This window comes from Fringilla coelebs (assembly GCF_963513975.1).
Source record: "Fringilla coelebs genome assembly, chromosome: Z".
NCBI lineage: Eukaryota > Metazoa > Chordata > Aves > Passeriformes > Fringillidae > Fringilla > Fringilla coelebs.
The window spans coordinates 42,141,152-42,167,752 of record NC_140031.1 but is presented as its reverse complement, the minus strand read 5'-3'; the positions used below and the strand labels follow the sequence as shown (position 1 = coordinate 42,167,752).

General features: G+C 35.8%; 1 protein-coding gene across 4 annotated transcripts in view; it reads left to right on the top strand.

Annotated features, from left to right (window-relative positions):
• The window catches only part of AUH (AU RNA binding methylglutaconyl-CoA hydratase), a 114,530-nt gene that overhangs the window by 43,557 nt on the left and 44,372 nt on the right, over positions 1–26,601 (top strand). For all 4 annotated transcript variants that reach the window (XM_084224659.1, XM_084224658.1, XM_084224660.1 and 1 more), the window contains exons 5-6: positions 15,337–15,429; positions 16,359–16,415. In XM_084224659.1, coding sequence (XP_084080785.1) covers positions 15,337–15,429; positions 16,359–16,415 — 150 coding nt within the window. The remainder of the gene's footprint in view (positions 1–15,336; positions 15,430–16,358; positions 16,416–26,601) is intronic.

Below are 26,601 nucleotides of genomic sequence, written 5' to 3'. Positions count from 1 at the left end.
ATGCTAGAGAAGCTAAATCTCCACTGAAATAGAGGCGATTTGCCCTGTTGTTTTCATAAAGGGTAGATTGTTCAGTGACATCAAAGTACTTTAGAATTTAGTTTTTACTGTTGCATTCTTGTGTTTTCTATAATTAGTAAAGTCTGATATATTTTAGAAACATGTTAAACATCAGCTGCTAATATAAATTTAGCTACTAAGATCTTTTAAAATTTTGTTTAATATGTTTTGGTGTAGTAAAACCTGATAATAGTTTTGGATTTTAATCAGCTTGTACCAATTCTTAAGGATAGTAATTTCTCTGTACGTTTTAGTTTAGGAATTCACCAACAAGTAATTTTATTTCTACATCTCTGCCGATCAGTTCAAATATAATTACTTTTCAACAGGTTATTGCCAGTATGATCAGTTGAAAAAGAAGTGAAGTGTACCATGTTTTAAGGAAATAACTTTCTACATTTAACTTCTAAAATTCATTTAGATACATTTTCTTAAGAACGCTATGTAACATTTTGATTTGGCAGAATGTTGTGAATGGATAGTGAGGTTTTTTTAGGTAAATAACAACCTGCTGAAGAACGAAACTTTGATTAGGTAATTCATGCAGATACTTATGTTTTGAAATGGCTGTCATGTCTTTGAAGTAGACACTCAAGGCTATTTAAATAAGTGAAATCTGTAAAATACCTAGATAACGTGAAGAGATCATTAATTTCCTGCAGCTGATACTATATGTCATACTAGTACTTGTCCTTTTATTGGAATGCCAAGCAAGTGGCAACAAGTTGTTCCATTCATTCTCTTCATAAGAATTTTGGGAGGCTTTCTTATCATTAAGTAATAGTTTTTCAGCCTTCCTTAGCTTGAAGTTACTGGAAATACTTTAAGCTGCTATTAGTGTTTAAATATGAGCAACTGGTTTCAAGATTTTCCTATGATTAGTAAATAGTTTTTTTTAATCAATTATTTTTAAATTCTTAAGTGAGAATATTTCTAAAGTCTGAAGAAATATTTGGATTTGGCAATCTTCACTGAATGACTGGAAAATATTCAGTTATTTGATGCTTTGTTTTGCCTCAGGGTTGAAAAACCCCTGAGAAAAATGTTTGTTTTCATCTTCATTAAAGTTCTTGTGAGAGTTTTTAACTAATGAATATGTAAGCAAATTTTCAGTGTTATGTTAAAGGCTTGCAGTGAATTACTTGCCTCAGTCAGTTTCACTAGACCACTCTCAGAGCCCCATCCAGACTGGCCTTGAATGCTTTCGGGGATGAAATTATACACAGCTTCTCTGGGCAACCTGTTCCAGTACTCACCACCCTCACAGAGAAGAATTTCTTCCTAAAACCTGCTCTCTTCCAGTTTGAATCCATTAATCTTGTCCTGTTGCTGCAGACTCTTGTAAAGAATCCCTCTCCATCTTTCTTCTAGGCTCCCTTCAGGTACTGGAAGGCTGCATTTGTATCACTCCAAAGCCTTCTCTTTTCCAGGCTGAACAATCACAATTCTCTTAGCCTTCATAGGAGAGGTGCTCCATCCCTCTGATCAACTTGGTGTCCCTCCTCTGGGCTGACTCCAGAATACACTCACACCAGCAGGTCAATGTCCATCCTGTGATGAGGACCCTACAGCTGAATACATTACCCCAGGTGGGGTCTCATTATGCCATTCTCTACATCATGAAATGGTAGACAGTGTCGGAAAAATATATACAGGAGGTTAGATTGATTGGGTGCATATGATGTCCAATTGTGTCATGCCCTGATGAGTAGAAGTGGATACTAAATTTACAGCAAGTCATTACAAAATATAGGGACATTGTATTTGCATTTGGTCACTGCAATTAGTCTGTAAGTTGAAAATAATAATGGTATTTTTCTTGCCCAGCAACAACTAGGATGCTGTGAGATAGTTAAAGAGGGGAAACAATTTTCCGATTAATATTTACCACTGCAGAATGTTATGTAGCTAGGGAACAGTATTTCCAATCTCCTATTTTGTTCTTTTTTCTATCCGAGTTTAATACTGTAATCTCATTTAAAATGTATTCTAGTTACAGCTTTTCAGAACTAGGTCATGTTTTGATAATTGCATTTGTATTCAGATGTGTGACCTAGTAAGAAGTTAATGTCTTTTTAGCTATATTTTCAGAAAGAAGACCATTAAGTTACCTTTATAGACAAATGACAGTAAAGGTTAATTATGTCTTGAACAACTAGATAAACTTAACTTTTTAGAATTAACATCCTTTGGCTTGCTTTAGTTTCTGTCAATGTCATTACATTTAAAATCCTTACACTGGTTGTTTCTTAAAAAGCTGTACTATCATTTTGGAATACAGCTTCAGGACAGAATTTTCTGGAAATTAAAAGCATACTGCACTTATTTATATGGGAATAATTTATAACTTCTTACTAAATTTGGGTGAAGAAGTAAGACTGCGGTAAATATGATTTTGTTTATAAATAAATGCTTAAAAAAAGAGCTGAAAAAATTGAACGGCCCTCCCCCATTAGTTGCGGCACTTGGAACTTTAAGTTGGGGAGGAGGAAATGAAAACAGTCTCTATTTTTAGCAGTGGTTGCTTTTGCTAAACTTATACCAGAATTGTGGAGGTTTGTCTGGGGTTTGGGTTTGTGTGTGTGGGGGGTTTTTTCTACTTTTTTATTTGTTGTTGTTTCTTTTAATAGTAAGAATTATAAGATTACTTGCCCGTTACTATATTCTGCCTTGAAGCACTTTGTTACTGATGTAAGGCCGTCTTTACCCTAAAGAAAAACGCCTTAATAGATCTCTTGTAACTATGCACAATAAGGGAGGGAAAAGCCTTAATAGATCTCTTGTAACTATGCGCAACAAGACAGGCCTAGCTAAATTAAATCAAATGACAGTGATTTCCAGAAGCACTGTTTTTGAGGCTTTGGGGAGGGAAAAACCCCATCATTGTGGGTCAGATCTTCAGTATGTATTTTATGTTATGCCTCTAAATCCATGTTGTTCTTTATACTGGCTGTGTGGTCAGAAGTGTGATAGTGTGTACATGTTATATTTGGGGATTTCAGTTGCAAAACAGACTGAGGCTATGTGTGGAGCTGAATGCAATAGCCGCACTCCTCAATAAAAACACCTTATTTAATAAAAATAAAAACTGAAGCTGTAGAAAGAATTTTAATTCAGCAAATACATGCAATTACTCAAATTGACATTTAGTTCCAGTCTCTATTAAGTGAGAAATGTCATTGACTAGAAAAGCTTTTCCAAAGAATGTAGATGTAAGTTCCCAAATCCCATAAACAGGGAATAAAAATTGGAAACTGAATTTCTTGGTTACCTCTTAAAATTAACATGTAGCCAGACTTGTGTTTTGTTTTCCTATTTGGAGACAAAACACCTTACTCATGGCCTGATGGAGCCTAGATCTAAGTTAAGAATGAATTTTTTAATAAAATACTATGGTTAGTTGTTTTTTATTTGTTGCATTATAACAAATCTTACAGGTCTTTGTTGAAAACATTTGATTAGTTTTTAATACAAGTTTAATAAATGGCGATATTTAGTAACTTTGTTTATACATAGTTCTGTCAGATATGGTTAGTTTTAACATACTCCACTTTGAATGAGATTATCTGGAATGAAAGCACCTTGTGGTCAGTTGCTTGTTTTTTATTATGTGCTTTTTATTTTATTCAGAGCAGATACAGTTCTATATTTACAGATTTTTTTTCCCCTTCTTTAACATTTCTTCTGTTTTTCTGCCTTTCAGTCATCACCAAACTTTTAATTTACCTAAAAGAAAGCAGTTGTTCATCCTTTAGATAAACATCCTCTTCTTGAAAAAGTTCCTGGTTTGACTATTGAAGATGGTGCATACATGTATTTTTTGCTGCCACATTATATGCTACAGTTTGGTTTTGAATGCAGGCTGTCAGAAATTTGTTTCAGAGGTCCCAAGAATGGTATCAAGATTTTAAAAAATTTTGCTTGGTTGCTAGTCTGCTAACCCCAGTCTGTTACCCCACCTTCCCACTGAGAGGGCTTAAAAATAATCAAGAATTATCATTGATGAGGTTGGCACATTGATGAAGTTGGCTTGTTTTTCTGTTTGAATCTGTGAGGCTTCTGTGGAGGTTTGGTTAGCATTTTAAATCCTGGTTTAGGCGTGAACACTCAAAATTTACCAAATTCACCAAATCCACCTGTGTTTGCTGGAAGTATTTCTGGCCATCAAAAATGTAGTACTCTAGTTTGGAAATCCTGTGATAAGAACTGTGGATTTCTGTCTTAGGGAAGAGAGATACAGGCTGTGAGTTGTGTTTTTGGGAAGCTGAATGAAATTTCAGATAGCTATCAAATTTGAAAAAGGACAAATTACAGCTAGCAGAGCCATATTTAACAGCTGGCCTCAGGTATCATGCTCTTTCTGTGTTGCTGACACTGTGAAATGTAGACTTTAGCACAATATTTTGCTTGCTGTGCTATGATGTTGCCTGTTTGATTAAGTGTGTAGCATAATACAGTCCTTGAGTGCCAGTATTCTGAGTGTGTTGCTAGGCTCTTGGTTGTTTTCCAATGGTAGATTTATTTCTTCTCTTGATATTGAACTAATTTAAGATAGCCTTTGACTAAATGTTGTCTGATGCTGGTGCTGCTGTACAGCCATGACAAAAATCAATATAACCTCAGCAGTAGTTTACTTTTTCTTCTGGTAGTAATTCCTAATGTTGTTCTGGAGGACAAGAGGCTATGCTCTGGACATGGCTATTTAAGTTTTCTTCCACAAAGGTAACTGTACCACAAATAGGATGCTATTCTCTCAAATGCTTCATTGAGATCAGCATAGCCAGTTTGCACTGTGTTAAAACAGGCCTCCAGTATCACTTGCTGTCCAGGGCTTCCATTCCCTCTCCCAGGAGCCACGCTGTGCATGTTTGATATGTTGGGAACACTATCCTCTTCTCACCCTGTTCAGGTTTGAAACTGCATATTTCAATTGCTGAATGAGAAAGAAAATGTTGTTAGCTCTTTGCTTTTCCTGTCTTGGTCTCTGGCTCTGTTCCTTGAACAAATTGATATTCAAAGGGTAGCAGCTCCTGATATGGTAGTGAAAGCATAATGTTGCTCTTCTATTGAAGAAGTCCTGAGTTCACTGACTGGGCCAAGCATGAGGCTTTGACTTCTAGGTAGGCTCTGACTTGATGATATTACTAAGCTAGCTTGTAAAAACAAAACAACCTGTGAAATCTTAGGGAATGTTTCTTCTGCAGTGTTCTGTAAATGAAGTGGTTTGAAACTATTACTTGGTAAATTATGCCAATTTAGAAATAAAATATTTTAGTACTAGACTGGGGAATGTATTGTATCAAACAAGACTGGTAGTAATAATAGAGTATGTTTTATCTTCATACTGTAAATCAGACAAATAGACAATAAAAATATGAAAACTGTATCTAATTTGATTCTCCTAACAACTAGGGATTATGTTAGAGACTGTAGTTGTATGTATATATTTTATAGACAATAGTTTGAGTTTTATTTTGTGTGCTCTTGTGCGATTCACATTCTCTGAACCTGAGAGAAGCAGTAAGAGAAGCAGAGAAAAGAATGATCAAAACAATTCTTATCTCATTTGCTACTCCTGTGTTGTGCCAAAGCAGAATGCAATATGGAGATTGTTTACCCAAAGTGATGGTGTTTTGTTTCCTTGGCCTATCAGGGCCAAGCACATATGCAGACTGTCGGTCAGGAGACAGTCACAAAATTCTGGGCACTTGAGTTGAGTTGGGTGCTTGGCAGATTCAGTTTAGATATAGTGTAATATAGTATAGAATAATATAGTATAATAAAGTAATTAATTAGCCTTCTCATGCCGTGGAGTCAGATGCATCATTTCTCCCTGCCACAGGGGTTGCCTTGATTTCTGATATGCTCTTTAAGAAAGGAAAAAAAACCTTACATAGAAGTAGAATGTAAAAATATAACTGAATTAATTTAACTTCTCTGTGTTTCATAAATCCACTGCTTGATTACATGCTGTGCTGTTTTTGTGTGAGTAATAAGTCCTTAAATGTATTTAGTAAGAGTAAAAAATAAATAATTTTCATTTTTCTTTTATCCAAAGCTTTCACTCTTTTGTACAGAAAGTGAATTCTGTTATCTAGGTTTTACTTCATTATTGTCTTTTTGAGGGCAGAATGAGACTACAAGATGAAATGTTAGTAAATATGAAGAAACTGAAGAATCTGTTTATCAGACTGAGAGATGATTGAAATATCCAAATTATTTTCTATAGTACAAAAAATCATAGAAGAGTTGGATACAGAAAATGGTAGCTCAAGGGTTTAATTAAACCCCCTCTTTCATTCTCATTAGTTTCCCAGTTTCTGTTTCTTTTATCAAGAACGGGGAACACACCGTCTCTCTTACCTGTCCATAATAAAGTACCAAATAGAAAATTTTAAAATAAAGAATGTAATATTCCTCTATTAAAGTTGAAACTTTTTTCAATTCAAAAAGCCAGTGTTTCTGTGTCATATATGAGAGTGAATGATTAATGGAGGAAACTGGGAAATTAATAGGATTGAGTGAGGTGCTTTAGCCGTTGTCAAAGTAAATGGAAGAAAAACTTCATTAATATCTTTTGCTTAATAATCAGCTGTAATGTGCAGTAACCATTTTCATTAAAAAGCAACATTTCTTTACAAATACTAAAATATATGGGGTTTTCTTGAGCACCTCTTTACTGTTATTGATTGTCTGCCTGAACTTTGAAGGTATTAAAGCAAAGACAGCAATGTTCAAGTCTATGAAGAATTGTAGTTTATGAAGCTTCTTATCAAAAGCTCAGTAATTAAAGGGTACCAAAAAGCCTTTCACAGTTGTGACAAGCAAATGTATGGCACAGAATTCTATATTCAGACTTTAAAGTGCGGTTGTTTTTGCAGATGAATATATTTTTGAAACATACAGAGATATAGAAATAAATTCAATAATCACTTTGTCATTGTTTTTGCACTTATGAGGAGTAAAGCTTTGTAACATTTGGTTACTTGCCATTTGCAAGAATGGTTTGACCAATCTTCTTTACCTTGATAGTCTCTCTCAGCCATTTTCAAATGTTGCTGCATACATTGGTTGGATTTCTTAGTGTAACAGAATGGGTGAAAGTACTTGTTGAAGTACTTTGTTTCTGTTAGCTTTTTCCCCATAGAAGAATATGTTTTCACAGTAGTGCTTGCAACTGAAAATGAAAGGAAACTCTTGTAGTTGCTGATTTGATTACAGATTTTGCAAGGCAACGCAACTGCCTGGAACAAAACTCATTGCAAAGGTTATATGCCATCACAATGTTGGTCTTCAGGAAAAGGTCCCCAAAAATGAAATAAAGATACTGTGCTGTGTTGTAATTTTTTTTCAGATTTCTTGTGACATAAATTATTTAGTATGTTACATGTAATTTTGTGATAATAATGTTCCTACTATAAAGAATATTCCAGTTATTAGAACTGCACATGGACCGTCTCCAATTGCCAATCAAGGGGCATAGCTTATGCCCTTTATATGCCCCATCCCTTTATTTTTTTTAAGGTCAAACATCTTAGTTTTTATAATCAAGAGCCACATCACCAAGAGACATCAAGAATCTGGGTAGTGAAGAAGTGGAAGAGAAATTTATTCTGAGTTACAAAATAAGAATATTTAGGTATAAACTTAATTTTTTAAAAAACAAAGTAAAAATCCATTCCCAGTTATTATGCAAGCTAGGATGTAGTTTCAAATAATCATTACTGCTGATTCAAAATTCCTATTTATGTCTGTGACCTTCTGAAAATTCTTTTATGACTTGTAACCAGACAGCTTGGAGACTTTGGGTTCATAAAGAAATTCTGTAAAGAATTTCTTGGGTTCATAAAGAAATTCTGTAAAAAAAAAAATCTCAAACCTTTCAGTGCTAGTGTAGGAATTAGCCCATAGACTTGCAGTATTTTATGGATTTAAGCTATTTTTAGTTGAAATATAAACTAAAGATAAATGGCATGTAAATAAGTGCATTGCTTTGTAATAACAAGACTAAAATTTGTAATTCTTTATTTGACAGTCTTAAGATATGACTCTTTTCCCCTCTTTCTTGCTTTTCTAATGGGTGACCTTCAATCATGGATTCTATCTACATATATGCACTTAGTGGTATTTAAACATTTTGAGAGCATGGGGCCATTCCTTTTATTAATTTGAGGTCTCCATTGTTACTACATTTAAATAAATGTACTAAGAAATGTGGAGGAAGCTTTCTAATCTGTAGATGGAAATTTGTCCTTGGAGAGGTTCTTGAACAACTAAATGTGGAAACTAAACTACTGCTGGGCACACAAGGGATAAGAAAGTCATAATGTGAAGTCATAAGGTGGAGTCAGAGGAAGGAAATGTTGCTTAACCAGTCTGACAACCTATGATGAAATGAGAAGTTTGTTAGCTGAGAAACATTGTTTCTCATTGTTTGTTAGATTGAGAAACATGGATATTGTCTACTTTGATTTCAGTAAGGCTTTTGACAGTACCGCTTGTAAAATTTTTGTTGAGTATCTGGTGAGTATGGATTGGATGAAAAGGCAGTGAAATTGATTGAAAATTGGCTAAATGAATAGGTCCAGGCTGTGCATCTGCAGCATGAAGTCTGCTTGGAGGCCCCTAGCCAGTCTGTATCCCAGGGACAGGGCCGGATTCAGTTCTGTTCGACATCTTTTATGGTCTGGATGATGGGATAGAATGTAGACTCAGAAGTTTGCTGATGATGTAAAATTGTAAGGAGTGGGTTGTGCTACCATTCAGAGGGAACTCAGCAAGCTGGAGAAATAGACTAACGAGAACCTCAATAATTCCTACAAAGGAAAAAGCAGACAATCTCATGCACTGGGTACATTATGGAGGTAATGATAGGAAAAGCAGCAGCACAAAAAAGCCCTGCAGGTCTGGGTGGGACAGCAAGTTGAATGTGAGATAGCGCAGTGTGCCACTGTGGCCAGGAAGGACCGTGGTATCCTGGGATGTATTAGGATCAGTGCTACCAAGAGTTGAGGGAGTTGATCCTTTTCCTCTCATCAGCACAGGTGAGGCCACTGCTGGAGTACTATGGCCAGTTCTAGGCTCCTAAGTAACAGGCAGGGCTACTGGAAACTTCAGTGAAAGTCCCTGATGGTGATGAATGCTCCAGAGCATCTCTTCAGTGAGAAAAGGTTGAGCAAGATAGGACCAGAGAAGAGATGGCTCACGAGGTGATCTCAGCAACATAGGAGGGTGTTAGAAAATGTTGCTAGGCTATCTCTGGTGGTGTTTATTGACACAACCAGAGGTGATGGGCACAAACCAGAACAGAAGAGATTCTCCCTGGGATCAGGAAGTCCTTATTCACTGTGAAGGGCCTGAGCATTGATTCAGGTTACCCAGGAGGTTCTGAAGTCTCCCTCTTTAGACATCTTCCAAAATCACCTGGACATGAGCTTGAGCAACCTGTTCAAGGTGATGCTGGTTGAGCAGGCAGGCTGGACAAGGTGAGCTCCAGAAGTCTCTTTCAGCTTCAGCTATTCTGTGATTTAAGGGTTTCCCATGTGCTGTAGACATACGTAGGCAGATGTTTGCCACACTTAATTTGCTAGAGTTAAATAACAAATTGTGGAATTGTTAATGTCTTCATTAATTTATAGCATACTTTCCCTAAATACTGACAGTATGCAAGATACTTTTATACAATTCATCCTCCTGGCTTTATGATTTATTAAATCCATGATTTAAAAGGAAAAATTACTTGCTGGAAATGCCCCCTGAAATTGCTTGTCCTAGTAAGCTGTTCACTAATCAACCTTATTTGTCAAATAATCAGAAGTGCACACATGGAATAGATAGCTTGGATAATCTTATTCTTTGTTCTGTGGCAATTCAGTTGCATTGTTATTTAAAATTTTGTAGCTACGTCTGTGTTTTGAGGCAAGTAGAGTATGCTCACTACTTTCAGTTTCATTATGGGTAACAGGAATTCTTCTGTTCATAATTAAAGACAAGTCAGGGTTTTGAATCTGGTTTGGTAGGTACTAGAGGTAGTGACAAGCTTCTGGTTTATATCTAAGTAGCTGTTCTTTCTGAAGGTTGGTTGCCAGAGGTCACTGAAATACGATGAGAAAGGAACAATAAGGACCTTTTATGAACATTGTCCATGTACAGGACAACACAGGAATAGCAAGGGAATTTAAGGTGACTGTCTTTTGTTTCATTATTATCTTGTATCAAATGCATAAAAAGGCAGGCTTTAAACTGGGGCTTCGTTTGAATATTTGTAGATACCAAATTCTGACTGCTATAGTTAGTGTAATTGAAAATATTTGCCCTAATTTGTAAAAACTAGTTCAAAAATAGAAATTAATTGTATCTAAGTTAACTAAGGTATAAGAAGTTAATTATATCTATATCTCATTATATCTAATTATATCTATATAGAATTTTTGCATTGTTAGGGCTTGAGTGGACTTTATTGGAATTTTCTGATTCATGGGAATCATGAAATGGTACTGCAGTAACACTGCAGACCTTTTACTTTTAGAAAAGCAGAATTCTATGTCTATTAGATTTTATTTCTTTAATGATTACTCTTACATCTTAGCTAAAGGAAGGGAGTACTGCAGGTATTCTTCAGGTTGATCACAACAGCTGCCAGTCTACAAATGGGTGATTCTCATACACTTCATTGGCACTTGAATAGTCTAAATCTCAAAATCTTGTTTCTAGCTCAGGAATGGTTTTTTTTTTTTTTTTCAGTTTAAACGAGTGTGTGGTACAGTTGCTTACAGAAAATCTTACATGTATAAATTTGTTTAGCAAGTGAGGAGGACATTCCTAGGAGCTTGGTCTTTTTGAATTTGATATATTCTGAATTTGTAATTATTTTTCCTAGGTGCTAAATATTGTAAGTTAATCAGCTGTGACAAGTTCATGCAGGTTGACCAGGAACACAAATCACAAAGTCTGGAATTCTTCATATTATTCTTCTTCTGCCTGTTTCAGAAATTCACAGTAAGGGATCAATTAGTAATAGGTTCTTCCTTTGAGCAATGGAACACCAGCTAAAGAAAATTATTTCTTGCCTGTGATGTGAAATCTACTGTATATAATGTTTCATAAAAACAAGGCTACTTTCATATGTGAATTGTTGCCATTTTGGTTTTACTGTATGTATTCATCCTTCATACTTCCTTCATCCTTACTAACTTGGAACGTAGGTTTTCCTTGTTTATCAGGCCATTTATTTTTTTGTCAGTAATGAGAAACTGAGATTGTGTAGGAATTAAAAAAGGCTACGTGAGAGTTACTAAGAAAGTGTCACATGTAATCCTGTTTCCTCCCAGCTATTATCTTGAATATCTGTAATTTTATAAGAACTTCCTTAATAAATTAGTGAGAAGACTAAACAGTCATTTATGATTCAGGTCAGTAGAATCCAGGCATTTTCTGCTTTCTATTTGGAGAATGTCAGTATCTGCAGTAGTATGACTCAGCTGTGTGGGTGTTATGGCACGCATCTGAGAAACTATTTAGTGGTCAAATCCTCCAGACCAGGTGCCTCTATTCATATGCTGGCCTGTTGTTTGTCATATCATTGTCTCTAAGCAGAAAGGAAATCCCTTGTTAGTCAGTGGCTGTAAGCATCATGTGGAAAGTCACTTGAAGGTGAAATAACAACTACCTGCCTCAGAACAACTGTGATTCTTTGAAATTAATTCCAGCACATTACATGTTTTTATATGCTTAATTGCAAAGTGCTCCCCCTGTGACATTCTGTACTCATGGCAAAACTGTGGGAGAGTTTACTTACTCTATTCTACGCCTTTCAGTAATGCTACACCTTTCAGAAGAGTCACAGGAAAGGAGGAGGTATCCCAAGACTATAAGATGATGCCAGTCCACCTAATCTAAAACTACATGTAACATGTATGTTTACCAGGGATGAATTTCTGAAGTTGAGCTGAAAGTTCAGCGTTAGCACAGAGTAGAAAGCAGGTTCATTTCTTTATATTGCTGGATGTCATATTTTCTATTCTGTTTGAGCTGTTTATGGGTTTAGTCATGGTATCTAATATTACTAAGTTTATTTTCTCTTATTGAAGTTCTTCAGTTTACCCGCTACTCACTCTACCTGTATCATGTCTTGAATGGCCAGTAAACATCCTTTGTTTCCTTAGCACAGAAGCTTTGTCAGCTTCTGTGCTAAGAGATTATTTAAACAACTTATACATAAAATTTATTTTGATTTGCTTGTTCACCTTTGTCTTCTCTCCAACTAGAAGTCTCTGCTCTTGTGATCTTGAATATAGGGGTGTGTTTTTGTCTTATGTCTGGCTCTGTTGCTGACATAACATAAACTGAATTGGACCCTTCTAATTCTAAGGTTCTTAGAACCTTACTTTTCTGTACTATAATTAAGCACTGATGTTACATTAGGATGTGACTATTGGCATTTGCTTGGGGCGTGTTTTATGTGCAGAATAGAATTGTATTTACAGAATAAGCAGCATGTTTTACATTAGAATAGAAGTGTGAAGCAATCCTTTTTGAATTAATTGTGTGAACAACTTTATTTAGTAGTTCATAGTCCACACTTTGATGTACTATGGTAACCTAGTGAAATTCTCTAAATAGAGCTTAATGCTGCTCATTACTTTGTCTTTTTAACTACTTCTAACAACTTTAATCTTTATATATACATGGTCTACTCTTGTCTCTGTGTTGTACTCTCTCATTTAGTTTTGCTAATCTGTTTCTTTTATATATACCTTAAACTCCTTTTTTATTTCACTATGCAGCTCATGCTTGCACCCTGATAAACTTGTATCACATCTAGAATTTAGGACTAAGGAGTAGTAGTACAACAATTGTCTAAAATTTATATCTTGTTATTTGAACTGTGACAAAAATGTGAAATGTTAAAGTATAAAACCATTAGGCCACTTGGCAAAACTTTAAATATTTTTTTATCACTCATAGCAAATGAGCCTTATCATGTAGAATTATTGTGGAGATTGACCTGTCTATATGTGTAATTTATTGTTCCTAAAGTTTGAGTGCATACAACTCAATTAAGCCTACAGGGCATTATTTGTCGAACATCATCTCTGCGTTTGTTATGGGCTTGACAGTTTTGGCAGCTGTACATTAAAATCATACAGATAAATGTGATCGTGTGTTTCTTATGCTACAAAATACTCACACTCCAGGAAACTTCACCCTTGTTAAAAAGTTCTAGTAGCCTGGAAACTCAGTTTACAATCCCAAGTGATTACTAACTTCTTTCTATGCTAGTTTTTCTGATGCTTCACAAGAACATGTTCAAAGGATCAATTTCTTAAATTCGATTAATAGATATACACAAGGCTATTACAGGGAATTTTTCTTTTGCCTTTCATTCATTGTCAACTCTTAGGTGATCCTTTCAAATTAGTATCATTGGGAAGTGATGATTCTAACATTGTCAAACTGCTTTTTATCTCCTTGAATTATGATTTTTTAGTATTTCATGATAGGAGTTGGCTGTAATTCTTGAAACCAAGCTGTTTTATTATACTCATTCTGTAACTTCCATTTCCACGTGTAATAGTCTACTTGAATTGCACCATAGCTAATTCCAGAAATTACTTATCTTAGGAAAGTATTCTGCCTTGGAGTACTGCAAAAGCCATGCAAACAGTGCTCAAGATAGTGTTTGCTAGTCTCTGATAAATGGAACATTCATACAAGCAGTAACTGCTGGAAACTGCAGTTAACAATGACCCTGCCTTCATGTTCAGGCAAACTATTTTTTATTTACCCAAGGCAAAGGCATATTTCTTTAAGAGAAAGGCTAGCTGTGTCAGCTAGCAAAATTGCAGGACTGTTTGGCAAATTGGTTGTGTTGACAGGGTTATAAGTTTCTGTCAGCAACCATGCCCAGTTGGAAATGAGAGTTGCCTTTCCATATAACTAAGAAGTAAATAGAGAAAGAGCAGATTTTTCTACTATTCCTCTGTCTCCTATGCCTTCTGTGGGAGATGGCAGGTATAATGGATACCTTGAGTTCTTTTAAGTCATTGAAAGAGTTCTTGCAAACAGTAATGAGTAGCCTCTTTTGGCACTGAAATTGATTCAGATAATCACTATTAATCATGATCTAAATCAGTAACCCAGGGACTTTGTTTTAAAGCATCTGTTAGAATCTTGAAAAGTATTGCTAAGTTTTTGTTCTTTTTTTAAAAGAAAATTGGATTTTCATTAGCTGTTAATCATAAAAGCAGGTCAATTTGCAGCTAAAATAACCTTTGTTTAATTACGTATTTTGTTTGTTACCCAGTGAGAGACTACTGCCTTGTATAATAATTGTCATGCTGATGTATACCAATATTTCATTGACTCTTGTTGTATGAAGTTATCTGAAGTTTATTTGTCAGAGAGCAAAAAGGTAAGCTAGGTAGCACAATTTCTAAATTTAGAACTAGCTAGTTCACTAGGAAAAATTCTAATTAATTAAAGTCCTTCCTGCATCATTTTCATTTATATGTTGGCAGAAGAGTTTTTTCCTCTTCTGTTTCTGGCTAATGAAACTGAACGAACTGGTCATTGAATTAAATTAGCTGAAACATTAAAACAAAGAAAATATTTTTTAACATCTGCAAAAAAAACCTGTTGTCAGGAGCTGATTTAACATTTCAACAAGCTGTACACCCAGTGTCCAGCTAATGAATTGCTATGGGCTATCTTTGAAACTTTAGTAGCAACAACGTACTACTGGACTACTGTGTGAGTATATTTTAAAATTGATAGCTTGTGTTAATTCTTACATTAAATATAATTAAACCTGTAATATGTAGTGTATTTCTAAAATTAAAATGCATTTTTCATCAAACTTTGAGTTTGGGGTGAATAGAGATGAAGAGAACTTGAATTTGCAGAAGGTGAAAAGCAGTACTTTAGGCTGAGTGTTTAAATGACTTTCTTATGTCAGAACACTTATGATAAATTACATACAAACCATGCCATGGTTGCACAGGCCTCTGGAGCCCTGCTTACCTGTCATGTGTGCTGGCAGTGTGTGCATATTTTTGTCAAACTGAAGTGTTTCCCACCTCTATTAAGCTGTTAGCTGCTGCTTTGCAGGAGAAAAGGGGCAATGGTGGTGGCCATTATGGCCAGTGGTGGTCTGGGAATGTCAAGACACAGCTTCTAGCTTTGAAACGTATGACAATAGAATGAGCAAAACTACTGAAATCACTTTCCAGAAGTGTTCTTTATGAGGTTGGTCTTAATTGGTACTTTCTTTTTCAGCTAATCTGCCTGTACCTACTATTGCTGCAATAGATGGAACTGCCTTAGGTGGTGGCCTAGAACTTGCGTTAGCCTGTGATATACGGGTGGCAGGTAGGTCTGAATACTGCTATGGAATATAGAGTTATTAGTGCTATAGCTGGCTTGACTAATCTGTCTGTTGGCAACAGTCTTATAAAACTTACTTTGTATTTGTATTTGACGTTGTTTATAACCCATTATTTTAAAGGCCTTTAGCAGAAACCTCTCTAAGTACTTGCTAATGTTTCATTTATAACAACTTGACTCTGTTAGCTGGATTGGTTTTGTTAAACATTTATGTGATTCTTCTGACCCTAATTTTAACAGTCTAGCCAAAAGGGTCATGCAATTATTTTCTTTTTTTTTTTTTTTTTTTTTTTTTAAATGATTCTTGTGCATTTGAAGTGCTCTAGATGGAGACTTGATTAACAGGGTGCAGGGAAAAAAAAAGTTGCTAGTAAGTGTACTATTACTTAAATTAAATTATAAAAGTGACAACCACTCTCGAAAAGAGGAACCTTGAGCTAATAAGCTGTCAGAGCTGTAAAGCCTATTGATGGAAAGTAAATGGATACTTGGTTCTGAGCAGTAAGTTCGGATTTATAAAGTTGTTTGAGTGTAGAGAATTCTGTCACCTAAAGAATTCAAATAATTAGGTACAGAATTCTACCCCATTCTTAGATGTTAAGCAATAACATCCATTTTCTTTGAGTACTTTCCATTTGAAAGAAAGTCTCTGTTACTCACTGTTATTGCTTACTTGCTATGTGAAAATGACTAAAGTACTGACTTTGCCTTGATGGAACTAGTTGGATTTTTCACTACAAGCAGATCATATTAATCTATTTGAAGTTTTTTTTAAATAAAAAAATTCTTTAAAAAGAGATTTATATTTCTTTTTGAAGAAAACTAAGCAAACTTCTAGGTCATCATTATGTATTTTCTGTAGATTTTTTTCCTTCTACATTTGAGTAAGAACTCCTTTACACTCTATTTTTTAGCATCTTCTGCTAAAATGGGCCTAGTTGAAACAAAGTTGGCGATCATTCCAGGTGCAGGTATGAATGTTTTGCTTTTCCTACTGCAGATAACTAAATAACATATGTACCCAGTATTAGATTTTGAATTGTTTATGATGCTTATTCTTATATTTCTATTAATTATTATAGCATGTGTTACAGCTTATTGCTTGTATTATTTACCAAAATTAATAAAAAAGTGTATTTCTTATCTTCAGGGACAGTCCACCTGCATATTATGTTTTTAAGCAAAGTCCTCATTAACTAAGTCAACATTGAGTGATTCTGTAAATGACATTTAATGTCTTGATCTGAAGTTTGAATAATTCTGCAAAGGATCAAGCAAGGAAGAAGGATTAGCTGTCAGGGTACAAAAACAATTATTTGAATTAAGATCCACTTTCACATAACATTTGGTACTTTAGGATTCAAACTCTCTTTTCAAGCTTCTTGTATATTGGTTGTAAAGAGTTTAAGAATTGAAAGTGTAGCTCTGGATAAATCTGTTACCTTGCCAAGATTTTTTGAGTCAAAAACTTCCTTTCTATTTGGAAGGCCAATTGACCTGCTTTTCTCAGAGTCAAGGTGAGTGAAAGTTACAGAATAAATAATTTTCAAGAAGTTGTTAGAAAACCTTATGTTTTTATTTTATGTATAAATAAAAATACTGCTCTGGGAAAAGAGCAGTACCTGGGAAAAAAGTGCATCCCTGTGATTTTTTTGCCTTCATTTCTGGGAGTTCTTGGGAACATTACACTGTTTCTTTGCTCCCATTTTCTTTCTAGTGGGTGGAACCTATTTTGAAAGCACTATATTCAATTTTAGTGGATACCATTGCAGGTCACTTAAAAAAGCAGTAAAATCAACCATAATGGCAGTAGTGGTATGAACTTTGGGTATAAAACTGTCCCATCCTATGACTAATCTGGACAATTATTGTACAATTTCAATTGCTGTATTATTTTGGTTATTGTTGAGATTCACAATCAACACTTTCTGTGGTCAGAGAGTGTTTTACATGAGGAAAACAGTTATGATTGATGTCTGGTTTCTTTTTTGTGGAGGATAAAGATAATAATGCAGATGATTTTAAAGATGTATTTACTAGTAGTGGTGTTGTCATGAAATAAGTCATGACAACAAAAGGAAATAAGCCCTAGTAAAGAAAAAGACAAAAGTTTATGTTGTTTACCTTTGCTGTCAGTTTTTGCTCTTTGTCCTCCCACTCCCTCCTTTCCTAAGTAATTCTGTATTGGACAGTATTGGAAACATACTCTCCAGCTTAAGAAATTCAGCTCAAATTCTCCATATATTCTCTGTATTCAACTTTTTGAGGTTGTCTCATTTCCTTGTCTTCAGTTAATTATAGTTGTTTCAAACTTCTGTGCTCTTACCTTAAAATACTAGTTAACTGATTCATTATAAGTTTCATTCAGAATATTTAACTGCTGTTCAAAGACTGAGCTTTGAAAAATCTTTTTTTTCCTCCCCTCATCCTAAAACAATGATTCAGGTGTATGTCTTCAGGTGTATGTCCTTGAAAATATGAGAGATTTAATCTTGTTACATTGACGTTTCAACTTACAACATTTTGGGGTATGTTCAGCGATGAATTTTTTCCCCCTATCTCTATCAGCCTTTCTGACAACTATTTTTGTTGAATACATTTGAGCTAATCACAACTTTTTCCTGATCAGCCTGTGCTTACACCAGTCCTGTTTCAATCCTTTTTGCTTCTTGTCATTCAAATAGTAACTGATTGTGCCTTTTGTGAAAGACACAAGAAAGAAAATGAATAGTGAGTGAAGGAATTCTGGATATATCATTTAGGTAGAGAAGCCAGATATACACATTTGAACCATAGGCTTCATGGGTTAATGGAATATTTTCTGAGAGTGTTTATTTCAAGCTGCTCTGAGCCAAAACAGAACTGCAGAGTGGAGCTGAAAAGTGAGCTGTAGCTCTTAAGAAGCCTACATAAATTTCTGCTGCCATCTAGTACACCTGAAATCTGCTGCCAAACTGACTTGCATCTTTGAACTAAGTTCCCTGTACTATGGCAAGCTACTGTTTTTATTCTGTTTTGTCAGCTGCCAGGTGTATGTGATGTAACTTTAAGTCGGGTGATAATTAACGTGGGTGTTTGAAGCTATATGGAAAACATGTTTATACTGTGAAGGTTTGCTTTTTTAATACCCCAGTAATTTATAATCAAAGAACTGTGTTGGAAGATTGTTACTAGAATTCAGCAGAATTAAAATATAGATCCAGGGCATATCAGCTGTTACGTTTTCCACCTTGTTGTATATTATGGTGTATTCCATTCTTAATAAAATGTGGTTGTCACACACAGCGAGGTGCTGTCTATTGACCAACACAGATTTCCCAGGTGCAAAAAGTTTTTCTTTTGAATATGCACAGATGTACTGCAACTTTCTAAAGGCTACGTTTGAGCAGCATTTAGTAGAGTTAACCAAAATGAATTGTTCCTTCTAAGTCTGCTGAGGGTCTTGACCAGGTAGGCATTTATAGAGTATGTTGTATTGTAGCAGGTTGAATCTCCTCAGAAAATTCACCATGACAGACAATATTGCAAGACCAAGTGGGATGACAGCAGTGCCTCCTTTTATGCAATAGCTACGTTCACAGACCTGCTGTTCACATTGTGAGAGAGCAGGATTATCCTTTTGCATTTGGAAATCTAAACCCAGTTTTTCTGCACTATGGGAAAAGCTTAAACTGCCAGAACATGAACTAGGAAAAGCAGAAAAACTTTCTGTTTTTCCTCTTGAGTACATCCTACTTTCTAGTAGGGAAGGTAAGATTCCAAGAACTAGTTGAAATATGTAACAGAAAGAAAAGCTTGGTAACTTGGTGATGGGAAACTTACCTGAGAATGAATATGGAAGGTTTTTGTTTTCTAAGGAGAGTCTGCCAATCATCATTGCAAAAGTGGTCTTATGCCAACACAAAAAACATGTCATAGAATCATTTAGGTTGGAAAAAATCTTTAAGCTCATGAAGTCCAACTGTCAAATAACACTGCCAAATTCACCACTACACCATGTTGGTAAGTGCTACATCTACACCACTCAAGTGACTCAGCCACTTCCCTGGACAGCCTGTCCAGTGCTTGACAACCCTTCAGTGAAGAAATTTTTCCTGATATCCAGTGTAAACCTCCCTCGGTAGAACTTGAAGCATTTGTTACTTGGTGGAAGAGATTGAACTCATCCTCCTTTCAGGTCATTGCAGAGAGTGATAAGGTCTCCCTTGAGCCTCATTTACTCCAGGCTTAACAATCCTCAGCACTTTCTCATGCTCCCTTCACTGGCTCTATTGCCCTTCTTTTGACATGCTCCAGCACCTTAATATTTTTTCTGTAGGAATCCAGAACTGGACACACGATTCAAGGTATGGCCTCACCAGTGCCATATTCAGGGTGACAATCACTGCCTTGGTACTACTGGCCACACTATTGCTGCCACAGGTCAGGATGCCATTGGTCTTCTTGGTCACCTGAGCACAACTGGCTCATGTTCAGCTGCTGCCAACCAGCAGCCCAGGTCCTGTTCTGTCAGGCAGCTTTCCAGCTGCTCTGCCTCAAGCCTGAGGCATTGCAAGGAGTTGACTCCCAAGTGTCATTTTTTTTTAATGGAGTTCCAGCAAATCTTTCTGTTCAGTCATGCTGGTCTTCCTTCCCACCGACTCTTCTTTTGCCACATACGGATGTTTTGCTCCTCTGCCTTTAGGATTTTCTTCTTGAAGAATGTCCAGCTTTCCTGAAAGTCTTAGCCCTTCCTGACTGCCTCCCAAGGGACTCTATCAACTAGTCTCCTAAACAAGCAAAAGTCTGTCTTGTGTAAGTCTGAGTAGGCAAGTAGGCTGACTCTCTTCCTTACTGCTCTGAGAACTGAAAACTATCATTTCATAGTTGCCTGTGCCCTAGGTGGCCTCCAAGCAGCAAATCATCCTTCTCTGTTCATAAATAGCAGTAGGGCACCTGGCCTCTTGGCTCGCTCACCAACTCTGTCAGGAAATTATCTTCCATATAAGCCAAGAATCTCTTAGACTGTTTCTTCTGTGCTGTATTGTATTTCAGAGTCTGTATGGGTTTGTTCATCCCCTCTCTTCCTCAGGTTTCTTCCCTGTGAACTCAGTGTCTGTTAGCCTGTTGTGGTATAATTTGTGGTTTACAGGGTAGAGGTTGCAAAAACAAACAATCCCCAGAATTTTATTAAAAATAGGTGGCCAGATGAAGGAAAAATTGTATTTGCCTCAGATGAAAAGATTTCAGCATGAACTAACCTGTTCTTTGGCATGCAAGAAAGGGCACAGGAGGAAGTTGTTGTGTGTGTTTTAGCTTAGTGGATTATGTTTCAGTCAGAATACTCATTGCTGTGGACAGCAAGCAGTTTGTATGAGACAGGATTTCATGAGAAACCAGACTCCATTAGCTTTTCAGTTTAAGGAGATGCTTGTTTTCAGTCAGAGTGACTTTTGTCAAAGCTATTAATTGCTAAAAGGAGTTGCTATTTAGTTATCTTTTAGTTAAAAGCTGTATAAACAGCTTATTTTCTGTGTAATCCTGTGTCTGTACAGAACACAAAGTAGTGTGGGAAGAGTCTTTTTACACAAGAAAATTGTGTTCATTCTCTTTGTTTTGCTCCCCAAACTGACATTTTAAAAAGTGCAAATATCTGTCATTAATTGAATGTAGTTTTTGATGTCTCTCAGCTTGCAAAGGAAGTGTTTTTTAGTGACAACTTTCTCCTCAGCCAAAAATTGTCTTTTGGAGCATTTTTTTTTTTTGTTGAAGTCCTTTGTTTTTCTGCTTTGTAACTTTTTAAAACTGTCTCAATTCATGATGTAATTCGGTTGTTTATCTCTAGATTCTCACAGTGGATGTCATACTATGCCTGCAATTGATAGATGATGCCTTTCAGGCAGGTCTACTTTTGTTTATTAGTATTGTATTTATATATCACTCAGAATTAGATGTGTTATTGTGAAGATAAAAGGGCTTGTAAAGAACATACATAAACTTCCTACTCTATTAATAGAACAAGATACATCAGTTTCACAAGGGGAAGTATTCTGTGATAGCAAGAAGTAGAAAAGACATATATATAAAATATAATTTTTATTTTCTTTGTGTCTTTATGCAGTTTATTTACACAAAAGATTTAGGTGTAATCTAAATGATGTATTGGCATACATAAACAATTTTGTTTCCACCAAAAAAAAAAAGTACCTCCATTGAAATTGATACACTTGTGTAAGCAGGTAATTTGACATTGCTAGATAAAAACTGGCTATTGGCCTGAATACTTACAGCTGTCACTTTTTTGTTTGTTGTGTTTATAAAGGCATTTCAATTAGCAAGGCTAAGTTCCTTTCATCATCATTTTGCCTTTATTATTCCATGCTCCTCCCAGAAATCCCTCTACTTCATTACCAAGCTGTCTTCCGCTGTTTAATATTAAAATAAAAACCAACCAAGCTTTCCTTGAGAGCATTCAGATGAAAAGCATATTTTATGAAAACTTTTTTTAAAAAAAGGAAGGAAACAGAAAGAAACTCTCTAAGAAGGTCTTTGTAAATAAGCTATATATTCTTTGTATCTAAAAGTTGCTTTGAACCCTATTTTCCAAAGGTGAAACTGAAGCTTCAAGCTGTAGGAGATGGGATTTGTTTTGTCTTTAAAATAAAGAACAAGGGAGAGATTAAATTACAGCAGTTCTCTGTTCTCCCCTTACTTTTGTAACAATATTGTTTTGGCTGTTTTTCTGGACTTTAAATTGTATTTGGCGACTTATAGAGCTTGCAGATTATAAGACTATAAAATAAGAGGTAGAAACATTGAAATGTTATGCTTTTTTTGCATAGGAAGAATACCAGTTTAAGAATGAACAGTAAATTTAGGTAATCATAGTATATTTTCCTTAATTCTTTGCTTTCAAAAACATCCTTATTGTCTCTTGTTGTCATCTTATTTCAAAAGTTCCATACCTTCTTGGTGATTTCTCATGGGCAGCTCCTCACAGCACTGACTCTCTTCTTCACAGCCAACAAACCCCAACTCTCTTCTCAATCTGCTAACCCACTCTTTGGTAGCGCTCTTCTTATTGGACACAGCTGTGGCCTATTGAGAGCAGTCCTGTTCCTAACCTTTGGTGATTAGTACAGCTGCAACTCCTCAGGTGTGAGACTACTTTCTGCACTCTTTATTCTTACATTCGATCCCTCCACAAGTCCCCCTTGTCTTTTAATCACAAAGTTGCAGCATCTCTAGAAAGATCTGTTCGAGTAAATTGATATTATAACATATTCACTATTGATATTATAACATATTCACTATCTCACATAGGACTAACAGTATACAAATGTTCAGGCAACACATCACAGCAAGAACATACATCTCTAAGTTCTGATTTAGTTTTGCTTTTCACAGTCTAGAACATCAACCTAACGCTTTTCATAAACTAATGTCATGTTTACTATCTTTTGCAGGGCCCTTTGCAAAAGATAGTAAACCCAGTACAAACATCTTTTGTGTAATTTCTGTTTAACTTCGGAATGTGTCTGTGCATTCACCTTGATTCATTACTCAAACTTACATTACATATTATCAGAAACTTATACTTACACTTCTAGAATATTGACAATATCAATAGCTGTGCAACTTTATAAGACAGCTCACAAGAATAAGTTAAAGGCTATATATTAGGGTAGTAACAAATCAACAATTACATAATTTTCTCAATAGCTATATGACTTGAACAACATTGATCCAGTATCTGTCAAGTGTACTTAGTCTTATGGAATATAAACTTTCTACTTATGCTTAATCAAAGATTAATATTGCAATTCATAAACAAAATGCACATTTCATCAGCAAACAAATAGACTATACTGAATGATAGAGCTACTTTGTCCCCAGCTCCAGCTGCTGTTTTAATAATTCTCTTCTTTTTACAGTTCTTTGTTGTATCAGTTGACCACTGCAAGCTTCTCTTGCCTCGCTCTGTTTTCTACGTAGATGAAACAATCTGTTCTTCTCATGATATGGTATTTCTCATTGTGTCCCCAGCAGCTCACCTGTACTCCAGGTCTCAAAGTCTATCAGGTCCAGACCAGGCAGCATCCCCTGCTGCTCTCAGTGCTACGGTGGGCTCCATCCCCAGCTGCACCTTGCCCTGCAGCCCAACCCTGAATCACGTCAGGTTACTGTGGAGATGGCCACTATACAGTTTTAGAAGGCTTCTCTTACATATTGTCTGTGCACCTCTGACTCTCAGAGTTCTGTGTGACAGCTTGTGTCCTGTTGCCCACATTGCCATTCTGGGGGAACACGGCACCATCCTGGGTCTCTGCCAGACTGCAGCCATACCTTGGCAGAGGGGTGCAGGGCTGACTCCAACGTGCCAAATAAGTGAAGTGTGTATCTACCTCTCATATCCAGCACCCTTCTTCTTGGGAGTGGTGTCTCATACATTGTCCGAACTTCTAGGTTTTAAGGTCTGCCTGGCTACAGCTCATCTGGATTTTTAGGCTCCCAGGCTCTTGGTCCGCATGCTCAGCTCCTAAGCTCCACTGTCTTATTTCTCTTAGGTCTGCAGTCATCTTCCTGAATCACCTTGGGATCACATTGCTTAATATTTAACTCCTTTTTCCCCAAATCACCACAGGATCACCTCCTTACAGTGCTCTCTACAGTTCTCTGCCCAAATCACCATAGGATCATGTCAGGGTCTACCAATTGTTGTCATCTTCTTTCAAAAGTTCCATACCTTCATGGTGATTTCTCATGGGCGGCTCCTCACAGCACTGACTCTCTTCTTCACAGCCAACAAACCCAACTCTCTTCTCAACTACCTAACCCACTCTTTGGTAGCACTCTTCTTATTGGACACATCTGTGGCCTATTAAGGGCAGGTCTGTTCCTAACCTTAGGTGATTAGTACAGCTGCAACTCCTCAGGTGAGAGACTACCTTCTGCACTCTTTATTTTCTTACATTCTATCCCTCTGCAGTCTCTGTTGCAGTTTAAAGCGAAAAAAAAAATCTATTTTGGATAAGAAAGATGCCAAGGGAATTTCTACATGGGAAAAACTCACACAGAACATGTTTTTGCTAACAGAAGTAGTTGTCCAATTCAGCCAAGTGTAAAGGTTAAATTGAATGTCAACTTCAAGTTGAAATCCAATGCACATTACAATAAACTGCTAAGATATTCTTTAGATTTCTGTATTTCAGTTTTATCAATAATAGGAATAGCATTTGATGCTGTTTTTCATATATCAAGATTGAATTTTGGTGTACTGTTTTTACTAAAATTTGTTGTTACAACCTGAGCAATGTTATCAATTACTTTCCTAATTATCATGGGTATATAAGAAAGATTTCATGAGTTGGAAAATTGTTTTATGAGATTAATGGATTGTGAATTTTTGAATGACAGCCAGAAAAATGAAAAAGTGCAACAAGTTGTTTTCTTCCTTCCTCCTTAAATAATGCAGACTGCAGCCCCATTCAGGTACTCTTTCACTGAGCGTGGGTTATACTGTCACATCTGTATCTTTTCCAGACCATCTCTGTACTGCAGGGAACTCCACAGTAAAGCTTTGAAAACAAAGCAAACCCAAACTTTGCTTTTGCAGCTTGGTTTTTCTCACCACATATATTAAAATAGTGTGACACTGAATGGAAATTATGGTCTGGGCCAACTGTAACAATATGAATGAAATTCACACTAGGTTTCATAACATAGGTGCAAAGTAGGTTATATTCACTTGGGATGCTCATATGAAGAGGTTATAGAAAGAATAAAGTAAATAGAGAAAAGAATGATATAAAATGCTGCTAGGTAAGGAACTTTATATTTTTTTCAATACCAGTTAAAATATAAAAATTACCTGTCTACAGACTTTCACGTAATCAGTTAAATGAGTTTTTTGTTGACTTATACACATCTATAAGAGTTCATGAATGCCTTTGATAAAATAATTTTCCCCTTGCATTAAGTTTGGACTTAATTTTAAAATTGTACAAACCCTTTGTACAAGACCGCCCTTTTTTACTTTGTAAAAGACCACCCTTTTGTTCCACAAACATGTCCTAAAACCAGAACCTAGTGTTTGTCTCAAGTTCTCTTGTCCACTGAAAATCATAATAGAAACTTCCAATGGCACACTTTCATGTGAAGTTTTTTTTATTATTTTCTTTCAGTATCTTATTTCTAAGTTTATGCAAAAACAAAAGGAAGACCAAGTAATAGTAGCTGGTATTCCTGGGGAAAAATGGGGCATGAGAGAAATAAAAATTTGCTGGTTATGGAAAAAAGAATTGTATTAAATTTTCTATTAAAAATTGGTGGTTTGGTTGTTTTGGTCTCTTTTTAGATTAAAAAAATATTGCATTTTGGAAGTAAATATTGGACAAATTAAGGACTTGACTCCTTTCTGGTGGCCTAGAGGCTAAACCAAAAATCTTTAGTTTAGATTTCTAGGCTCAGCCTCTTCTACAGTCAGCATTTCTGAATTTTAAGGTTGTCTATATTTTCTGTCTACCTTTCCAAGTTGCTCTATAAAGAGTATCATTGCTACTTCAGCTTGTTGTCAGAGATTAAATATTGTCTCAATCATGTTCTTTATTCCTGCAGCTTCACTTACTCACTTTATTTTAAAAACTAAAGCAGCTTTTTCTCTATTCTTCCTATCTCTACAGTAGCAAAAGTTGTAAGGAGAAAGAACTCCTTAGGAGTTTCAAAAGAGGTAAAGAAAAGGGGCAAGTGAAGTACAGAAAATTATTAACCTTAAAGAATCAATGAAGAATAAAGATGAAAATGCATAAGCAACTCGGTCTGGGTTTGGAATTCGTTCTCTAAAGCCTTGAGGTGATGGGGGGAAAATCCAATTTTATCTTCTAGTGTAGAATCAAGCAGAATCTTTTTAGTATAGAATCAAGCAGATATATATTATTACTAAATTGCCAGTATATGTGCATGAAAACATACCAGGGCATTAGAAAACAGCAAAATAAAAGGAGTAAAGAAGATTATTCATCTAGGTAATTTTGGGAGGCTTAGTGCCTATCCTGTCTCTCTGCATTGACAGCCCTAGAAACAGACTCTTGATTTTAGTTCTTGGTGTGTCACTAAGTGAGATGTGTAAAAGCAGTGATGAACATACTCCTTGTAGTGTTAAGAAGCTTGTTAATCTGT